We start from the raw sequence: 10,073 nt of genomic DNA, 5'->3' as shown, positions 1-10,073 counted from the left end.
GTGCTTTCACTGCGTGGCCCAGGTTCAATCCCTGGTCGGGGAACTAAAATCCCGCAAGCCACGCTGAGTGCCGCGTAGGCCAGTTAGCACATGAAAAGATGCACTGGTCAGGAGGGAAATGAAAGTCAAAACTACAAAGAGAGCGACCTCACACCTTTTGGGATGGCTGCTATCAAAGCAAAACAAAACCAAACCCAGAAAATAGCAAGTGCTGGTGAGGCTGTGGAGAAATTGGAACCCTTGTTGGTGGGAATGTAAAGTGGTACAGCCACTTCGGAAGACAGTATGGCAGCTCCTCAAAAAAGTAAAAATAGAGCTACCATACGGTCCAGCAACTTCACTTCTGGGTATAACCAAAAGAATTAAAAGCAAGGTCTGGAAGAGATATTTGTACACCCACGTTCATAGCATTATTCACAGGAGCTAAAATGTAAAAGCAACCCCAGTGTCCACCAGTGGATAAATAGATAAGCAAAACATGGTCTGTACATACAGTGGGACATTACTCAGCCTTAAAAAGCAGGGGAGGGACTTCCTTGGTGGTCCAGTGGGTAAGAGTCCACGCTCCCAGTGTAGGGGGCCCGGGTGTGATCCCTGGTTGGGGAACTAGATCCTGCACGTGTGCCGCAACTAAAGATCCCCTATGCTGCAACTAAGACCTGATGCAGCCAAAGTAAATAAATAAATATATATATAAAAAAATTGGACTTCCCTGGTGGTGCAGTGGTTAAGAATCCACCTGCCAATGCAGGGGACACGGGTTTGATCCCTGGTCCGGGAAGATCCCACAAGTCGCGGAGCGACTAAGCCCGCGTGCCGCAACTACTGAATCCCACGCACCTAGAGCCCGTGCTCCGCAACAAGAGAAGCCACCGCAGTGAGAAGCCTGCGCACCGCAACCAAGAGTAGCCCCCGCTCGCCGCCAACTGGAGAAAGCCCACACACAGCAATGAGGACCCAATGCAGCCAAAAATAAAATTAAAACAAAACAAAGCAAAATAAATTAAAAAAAAAGGAAGGGGATTCTGACAACTGCTATCACGTGGATGAACCTTGAGGACGTTAGGTTAAGTGAAATAAGCCAGTTACACAAATACTCTGTGATTCCACTTACCTGAGATGCTTAGAATAGTCAGTTCATAGAAATGAAAAGTCGAATGGTGGTGGCCAGGGGCTGAGATGGGGGGACAGTGGGGAGTTATGTTTAATGGGGACAGAGGTTCAGTTTTACAAGGTGGAAAGAAATATGGAGCCGGATGGTAGTTATGGTTGCGTGACATTATGAATGTATTTAATACCATTGAACTCTACAGTTAAAGAGATTAAGAGGATAAATTTTATGTTATGTGCATTTTATTTAAAAAAACTTAACAAAATCGGTTGGGTACATTTGTGTGGGTTCTCTGTTCTGTTCCATTGTATAATTAGTCTTGAAACTGGGTAGACTGATTCCTCTTTATTCTTTTTCAAAATTATTTTAGCTATTCTGGTTCCTTTGTCTTTCATATACATTTTAGAATAGTATTGTCTGTATCTGTAAAAACTCTTGCTGAGATTTCAATAAGAATTGTGTTAAGCTTGTAGATCGGTTTTGGGGGAAATGACATCCTGTGCGGAGCCTTCTGGTCATGAACATGACATGTCTCTCCGTTTGTTTAGATCGTCTGTGATTTTCTCACCAGCATGTTGTGTTTCAGCATATAGGTCCTATACATGTTTTGTTAGATTTATACCTACAAATTTCATTTTATTGAGCAATTGTAAATTGTATTGCTTTTAATTTCAGTGTCCATACGTTCACTGCTAGCTTATAGAAATACAACTGATTTTTGTATGTTTATCTTGTATTCTGAGACCTTGCTGAACTCACTTAATAGTTGTAGAAGTTTTTTGTAGACTCCTTGGGATTTTCTCGGCAGACAGTCGTGTCATCTGCAACAAGGGACTGTTTTACTTTTCCCTTTCTGATCCCTGTGGCTTTTGTTTCCTTTCCATGCCTTCTGCATGGGCTGGAACTTCCAGCATGTTGCTAAATAAGAAGTAAGATTGCTGTCCTGATTTTCCTGATCTCAGGAGGGGACACTCAGCCTTCACCTGATGATGATGTTAGTGTTGGTTTTTAAAAATAGATGCTCTTTGATGAAACAGGAAGACATTTTTCCAAAGGACATGCAAATGGCCGACAGACACATGAAGCGATGTTCAACATCGCTAATCATCAGGGAAATGCACATCAAAACCGCGAGCTATCACCTCACACCTGCCAGAATGCCGGGCATCAAGAAGATGAAAGGTAATGAGTGTTGCCGAGAGTGTGGAGAAAACACTGTTGGTGGGAATGTACATTGGTGCAGCCACTATGGAAAACATCATGGAGGCTCCTCAAAAAAGTAAAAATGGAATTACCATATGGTTGTGCAATTCCACTTCTGGGTATTTATGCAAAGGTAAGAAAACATTATCAAAGGGATGTCTGCCCTCCCAGGTTTATTGGAGCATTATTCACAATAGCCAAGGTACAGAAACCTAAGTGCCTGTCAAAGAATGAATGATAAAAGTGTGAGATAAATATATATATACACACACAATCGAATATTATTCAGCCATGAGGAGAAATGTCCTTCCATTTGTGATGGCGTGGTTGGCCCTTGAGGTCATTATGCTAAGTGAGATAATCCAGACAGAGAAAGACAAATATTGTATGATATAACTTACATGTGGGTCAGAGGAAGCCAAACTCGTAGAAACGGAGGGGAGTGTTGGTTGCCAGGGTTAGGGTTGGGGAATAGGAGAGATGTTTCAGGGTACAAATGTGCAACTAATAGATAAATAAGTCCTGGAGATCTGATGCACAGTATAGTGAATATAGACAACAATATTTTACTTAAATCATCAAAACTTCTGAGAGACTAGATCTTAATTATTCCCACCACAGAAGAAGCAATGACAACTATATGGTGTAATGGAGTGCTAAATAATTTTACAATTGTAGGCAGCCATATTACCAGGCACAGGTGTATCAGATCAACACGTTATATACCTTGGACTTGCACATTGTATGTCAAATATATTTCAGTAAAAAAATATATCTTCTATCCAAATAAATGGATGCTCTTTGTCAAGGTGAGGAAGTTCCCTGTCTATTCTTATTTTTCTGAGAGTTTTTATCATGAAAGGGTGTTGGATTTTGTCAAATGCTTTCACTGCCTCGATTGATATGATCATGTGATTTTCCTCTGTTGGCTTGTTAGTATGATGGATTACTCTGGTTGACTTTTTTTTTTTGTGGTACGCGGGCCTCTCACTGTCGTGGCCTCTCCCGTTGCGGAGCACAGGCTCCGGACGCGCAGGCTCAGCGGCCATGGCTCACGGGCCCAGCCGCTCCGCGGCATGTGGGATCCTCCCGGACCGGGGCACGAACCCGTGTCCCCTGCATCGGCAGGCGGACTCTCAACCACTGCGCCACCAGGGAAGCCCCTGGTTGACTTTTTTTATATCCTCCTTGTTCTGTTTAATTCTTTATCATTCCATCGTGAACATTTCTCCAGGTCATTAAAATTCTTCAAACACTGCATTCTTTTTTTTGTTTTTTACACATCTTTATTGGAGTATAATTGCTTTACAATGGTGTGTTAGTTTCTGCTTTATAACAAAGTGAATCAGTTATACATACACATATGTTCGCATATCTCTTCCCTCTTGCGTCTCCAAACACTGCATTCTTTTTTTTTTTTTTGCGGTATGCAGGCCTCTCACTGTTGTGGCCTCTCCCGTTGCGGAGCACAGGCTCCGGACGTGCAGGCTCAGTGGCCATGGCTCACGGACCCAGCAGCTCCGTGGCATGTGGGATCTTCCTGGACCGGGACACAAACCTGTGTCCCCTGCATCGGCAGGCAGACTCTCAACCACTGCGCCACGAGGGAAGCCCCCAAACACTGCATTCTTAATGACTGGTTGATTTTTGAATATTGACCCAGCCTTGCATCCCCAAAATACCCCACTTGTTTATAAATAGCTTGCAAATCCTTTTATATATTGCTCAATCCTCTTTCCTGATATTTTGTTAAAGATTTTTGCATCTATATCCTTCCGGGTTATTGGTCTGTAGTTTTCTTCTTTGGTATTGTCTTTGTCTGGTTTCAGTGTCAGGGTAACACTAACTTCATAAAATGAATTGGTAAGTGTTCCCTCCTCTTCTATTTTCTGGTAGAAGTGTGTAGAATTGGTGTTAATTTTTCTTTAAACGTTTGGTAGAATCCTCCTGTGAAACCATCTGGCCTAGAGGTTTCCTTTTAGGGAGTTTTAAAATTACAAATGCAATCCCCTTAATTGCTATAGGGCTGTTAAATTCTCTGTTTCATATTGGGTCCATTGTGGTAGTTTGTGTTTTCCAGGAAGTGGTCTGTTTTCATCTAAGTTGTCAAATTTTCTTATGCTATCAGGTGGTTTTAATAAAGAATCCATTCTTTTTCATGGATTTTGTGGTGTGTGTGGAATTTGTCAGTTCTAAAATTTGTAATTTGTTATGACTTCTCTTGTCAGTCTTAATAAGTATTCACTTTTGGACCTCACTTTTTATGATCATAATTTGATATGTGTCTTTTTCTTAAAGGACCCCCATCCGCCCCTTCGCGTATAAGTCAGGCCACACAGGAGCTGGACCTGCCCAGCCCCCTCCAAAGACGTGGATTTGGCATGTGTTTGTTGCCTTAAATGACACTCCTGTGAGCCGAGGGAGTTTGGGGCCTCACCACCGGTTAGGTCTCGACACGCAGCAGACGAGTACTTTATGCTTTTGGAGTGAAACCTATATGGAAAAACTGCAAAATATGCCAGCCTGTATTTAGTCCTGTCTGTGTGATACCAGGTGACAGTTGTTGCTCTTCTTTCTACTTTCCTAAATTTCCACGATACACATGCTTATTTTTTCAGAAAATGAGAGGAACAGAAAAGGTGGATAAAAAGGGACTGACTGGGGAGTTTGGGGTGCAGAGTTAGGGAGGCGTCTCCAGGAGGGGCCCCAAGACCCCGACATCTCACGTGTTTCCAAGTTCCCACACTCCCTTCTCCGCCTCATGCATTTCAAACAGGAAGCTGTTTGCAGATAATACCGCAGCCCCAGCCTGAGTTGCCGGCAGTCTGACAGCCAGGCCTCTTGCCCGACGTGTGGGACCGCGGCCCGGAAACAGCAGCCTGGTCTGGCGCACGCCTCAGGTAGGGACGCTCTGCTGGCCACTCTGCAGCCTTGGGAGCGGGATGGGGTGGGGAACCCGCGGGAGATGCTCAGGCGGGAAGGCGAGGCTCCTGACGGGGCACAGGTAGGAACTGGGTGCAGGGCCGAGGGATTTGCTCTCAGATCGGGTGTGTCGCAGGGATCAGGCCAGAATTCTGAGGCTTGATTGATTCGGTAGCTCACGGTGGAAACTTCCTGGAGCCGAGCGCCGGGCACCAGAGCTACCAGTTACTAGGAGATGATCAGGTTTCCATAGGTTCAAAGGGGTGACGCAGTTTTTCCTGCATCCCAGCCGGGGTACAAGCGGCCGCAGAACCCCCGTCCCAGCCCCTGGCACACACACCTTCCTGAGCAGCTAGCTCAGGCTCCTGGGGCCTGGTGGACCCCCCAGCGGGGGCGACGGGGCGACCAGCTCCTCTCTGCTCAGTGGCCAGCCTCTCTGTTTCGGGCTCAGTGGTGGGAGTCCCAGATGTGGGGCAAAAGGCGGGGCTGGAGAAGGCAACTTTCAAGGGCGCATAGGGTCACCCTGTACGGGGTGGGGTCATCCTGCCTCCAAAATTGGATTCCACAGCGTCCCAGGGGCCCTCCTGCCTTGGCCCTGGCTGTCCGGCCGAAGTTAGGCAGTGGTTCTGAAGTTAAGAGGTAAAGTTTGGAAGCCACTGAGTGTGCATAACTGGATTTTCTGTTTGATGGGAAGCATGTTGCCCGGGTAGCAAGCAGAGCGGCGCCCCAAACGTTCACAGCTGTTCAGTTCTGTTTACGAATTTGAAAAATCTATATGCCAAATAAAAGAACAGACAGATGATTTGCATAAGGCTCGGGGAGGTAATAGGGAAAAGGCCTCTTCTTGCTTCATGGTCTTGGTAAAAAGATAGGAAAAATGTGTGCCCTTGGGGTGAAACTCTGTCAGTGCCATAGTCGCTGGGGAAGGCCCAGTGTCACTGTAGGGGTGGGGGTGGGGTGTCTGCCTGCCAGTGAGACCCGCGACGCTTCTAGGGACGTGCTTCTCTGCAGGCATTCACGGTGCCCGTAAGACGGTGGGCCCTGCTGTAGACATTTTTTTTTTTTTTTTCCTGCTGTAGACATTTAATGAAAATGTACAGTTGCACGTTTGGCCCATTAAGCCGCACTTTTTTCCCTATTTCATTGTTATATCATGTTTCTACCAAGAATTCCAAATTGAATTTCCTTTCTTCTCGGCCAAGCTGGCCTCCTTCACGGAGGGGTGGGCCCCAGCTGGGAGATAAGGATGTTTTTCTTGAAGAGACCCAGGAGGAGCTGCAGCCTCCCCGTTTATAAAACAAAATTCCTCTTGTAAGAGGGCAGGAAGGAGCCCGAAGTCTGGGAAAGAGGCTCCCACCAGGGCTGCCCGCACTGATTCCTGCTGCAGGACCCGAGGTGGGCCCAGACGCGTGAGCGGGCCAAGGGCCGAGGGCCAGCGGGAGGGCAGCCCCGGCTTCCCTGCACTCCGGGCCCTCTGCCCCTCGCTCCCCCTCCTTGGGAGGTGGCATCTGATCTTCTGCAGTGTGAGAGCAGCGAGTCTTGCTGAACAAGGTGGCTGTCTTCTGACCCAGTTGTCTCTAGCTAGAGAGGAAATTCCCATGCAGTTCCCGAGACATTTAAAACAATCTAAACACAGCTGGCCTCCCACACATACCAAGAGGCAAGCATCCATTGGCCTGAGCACAAAAGTCAGGGGAGCAAGTGTTTATCGTGGCTTTTTAAAAACCGCCAGCTAGTTGACACGTAACATTCTATTATCATCGCCTTCAAGAAGTACCTCCTTGAAAGGAACAGGCGACTTGCCGCTAAAGCAGCAGCTACGCTCTTCATGGTTAAGAACACAGTGTGATCATCCGGGCTGGTTGCACACTTGGCGGTGCTGCTTTGTTCAAAGACCATTAGGAATCCAGGCCCCAATCCCATTGTCCGGCCCTCTACGTGGGTCCGCACAGGCCGCGTGTCCGAGGCGCTGGCCCTGGGAACACCATGGGAACGTGGAAAGCCATCAGCAGAAGAGTGTCACGTCCTATGTGAGTTGCCGCTGGGAACCTCTGGGCGTTCATTCATTCATGTGCCCATCCTTCCATTCACTCGCTCAGCTTAGCGCCTGCAAACCCCAGGCCTGAGTGCTCCAAGCTCTTGCAGTTACGGCTGCAGGTGCTCACGGCGGCCGATGTCCAGGATGAGCTGCTCGCTCGGGGGTCAAGGCTTAGCTGACAAAGGAGACGGAGAGAGCCAGCTCACCGGGGCCCGCACGCCTGAAGGGCCCTGCAGCCTCTCACTGCCTCCTATTCACTGTCTTTAAAACCAGGGGCCATATGCGTCACCAGGGGGTCCGGGGACTAAATAAGGCGTGTGTGTCCACGTTTGGTGTGCAGTAAACGTTAGCTCCTTTTCTCTCCACCAAACGTGAATGTTAGAAAAGTAGATAAAATAAAAGCCCACTACTGCTGTGACTGAGGGGGGAGGATGGGCCCTTACTTTGATTCGGGGAAGCTGACAGTTGGGCCGAGTGAGCAACGGTGCTGACAGGACAGCGTTAGGAAGTCCCAGGCCAGCCCATCGTCACCACTTCTTAGTTGTCACTGAGGTCTCTGCCTCTGGCCTCCTGGCCCGTGAGGCTGGAATGACGTGCCCATCCCTGTGCAGGGTTACATGAGCACCATGTTGTCCCCGATCTGGTGAGCAGTCCTCCCCCTGCCTTGTCCCTACAGGATCAGATCTGTGACCACACGTGGGGAGCCGGGGCCTCACTGCAGGACGGCACGGATGACTGTCACCTCTGTCCCCTTCGTGGGAGATCTGGCTAACGCACAGGCTCTTCACGGGGGGCACAGAACGCTCTCACTCAGCAGCTCTGCTTCCAGCCCTTCATTTGTCTGGAAGCCAGGGCCGGCTGTGGGACTCCTTCCCAGGGTGTGGTGGCCAGGATGTCAAAAGCTGCTGTCCAGTGGGGCCGGCCTGGTGCTGAGCTGCGTGCACCGCTGCCTGTTCTTCCTCAGGGTGACCCCAGGACGCTTGCCTCGCTGTAAGGTGAGGGAACAAGCTGACAGGAGATGCAGTCTAGCCAGGGCGCTGGTCCAGGTGCAGCCGGATGCACAGCTGTCTCCCAGCACTGTGGCATCCAGACACCAAGGTCCCGGGGGGCAGACCTCAAAGTCTGCGTGCTTCCTCACTGGCCCATGGCGAGGGGACCAGCACAGGGACGGGGGGGCAGCTGTGTCCTTCCAACCTCTGTCCCTGTCCCACACCCTTTGGTGACGGGGGCTTCCTCATTGACGTGAGGACATAGTAAGCTACAGGAGTGTGCGGCAGCATAACGTTGATGAATCCTGGAGCACGATGTTGAGTCAAGTAGGTAAGACGACACACAGCGTGACCCAGTATCTCATAAAACTCAGAACCTGGCACACTAGACATGGCGTTGTCTAAGAATGCATGCACTGAGGCTGTTTTGGAAACAGCAGGAGAAGGGGGGCTCAGGTGAGGAGAGCGGCTCCTCCGAGGGGAGGCCGGGGGCGGGATGGGCACCAGGGACTCGGGTCAGGGGCCCGGACGTGCGAAGCGGATGCTCACCAATGTTTGTTTTATGGCTGAGCGTCCGAGTTTTCACGTAACGGTAAACATGCCTCTGTGTGTATCAGGTATCAGTTATAAGGAATCAGAAGAAGAATCTGGAGTAACGCATCCGGAGTGGTGACTGTTGTCACTGCTGGGCAAAGGGGATGTCCCGGTGGAGGTTTCAGTCGGCACCCGAGTGAGAGAGACAGAGTGACAGAGAGGGAGACAGACAGAGCGACAGGGAGAGAAAGAGGCACCGAAGCACTGACAGCCGCTCCAGGGCAGCTGCCACCGCGGCCCCCGAGCGGGGCGAGTGTGGTGGCCGGCGCGCCTGCACACTGTCACTTGCTGTCCCGGTTCCCGGAATTCCCGTCACTGTTCACTGCTTCTCCCTCCCTTCAGGAGTCAACGTGCTGCGAGGCTCACCATGAAGCAGGCTCTGGCTCTCCTTGGCCTGGCCTTCCTGTCGGTGCTCCGGGCTGGGGGCGCTCAGCAGACGGTGGACGACACCTGCTCCGTGCAGATTCTCGTCCCCGGCCTCAAAGGTAACTTCCGCCGGGCCTCCCGGAGGTCAGGGCCTCCCGGGCAGCGGCCGGAGTGCAGGCGGGAGCTGCGTGCGAGCGGCGGATGCAGAGCTCATCCCGCGTCCCCGGGCCGGCTCGGGGCCTGGCCGCGGGAAAATCTGCCCCGTCGATGGCCCTGGTCCCCCCTTCTGTAAAGTCCAGGGTCAGACTGTACGTGGCGTCCACACTGTCTTCAGGCGAGGGATCCTGTAATTCTGAAACCAGACGTTCGTGTGCAGCTCGGTCCTCTCTGCAGGGACCCTGTAAGGCGTCCGAGGTGTGTTCCAGGCACTGCACACGTCACCTGCAGCGCCTCTCAGGGTGAGATGCTCTCATTGTGCAGATGAGGCTGGTCCAGGCTCAGGGAAACTTAGCAATTTGTCTAAGTGGGTTGCGTAGCTCTGAAGCCTGGGCTCCTGTTATGGTTCCTGAGAGCTCTTTATTCCTTCTTCGAAAAATCAAGAAAACTTCTCCTGCGCTTTGTCTGTAATTCACCTCCAGGGGGAGCTGCCTCTGCAGACCAGGGATGGGTGGGCACCAGCACAGGGGGAGGACCTTCACTCAAAAAGTCACCGGGTTCTACCACGCACGGGCAGGAGATCCCAAACCTTGTGGCTCCCAAGCAGGACCAGCTCCGTAATTCGAGGGGCCCAATGCAGATTAAAATGTGGGATCTTTTGTTCAAAAGTTAGAAAGAATTTCAAGACGGGCAC

At 50.3% G+C, this 10,073-nt stretch overlaps 1 protein-coding gene across 1 annotated transcript in view; it reads left to right on the top strand.

The window, feature by feature from the left end:
• Positions 1-4,748: 4,748 nt before the first annotated feature.
• COLEC11 (collectin subfamily member 11) overlaps positions 4,749-10,073 on the top strand; it is a 29,455-nt gene continuing 24,130 nt past the window's right edge. The window contains exons 1-3 of the mRNA XM_060169181.1: positions 4,749-4,867; positions 5,091-5,214; positions 9,200-9,342. Of these exons, the coding sequence (XP_060025164.1) occupies positions 9,225-9,342 (118 nt within the window). The 5' untranslated portion in view covers positions 4,749-4,867; positions 5,091-5,214; positions 9,200-9,224. The remainder of the gene's footprint in view (positions 4,868-5,090; positions 5,215-9,199; positions 9,343-10,073) is intronic.

The sequence above is a fragment of the Lagenorhynchus albirostris genome, chromosome 13 (genome assembly GCF_949774975.1).
Source record: "Lagenorhynchus albirostris chromosome 13, mLagAlb1.1, whole genome shotgun sequence".
Classification (NCBI taxonomy): domain Eukaryota; kingdom Metazoa; phylum Chordata; class Mammalia; order Artiodactyla; family Delphinidae; genus Lagenorhynchus; species Lagenorhynchus albirostris.
This window is presented reverse-complemented; position numbering and strand designations above follow the sequence as displayed.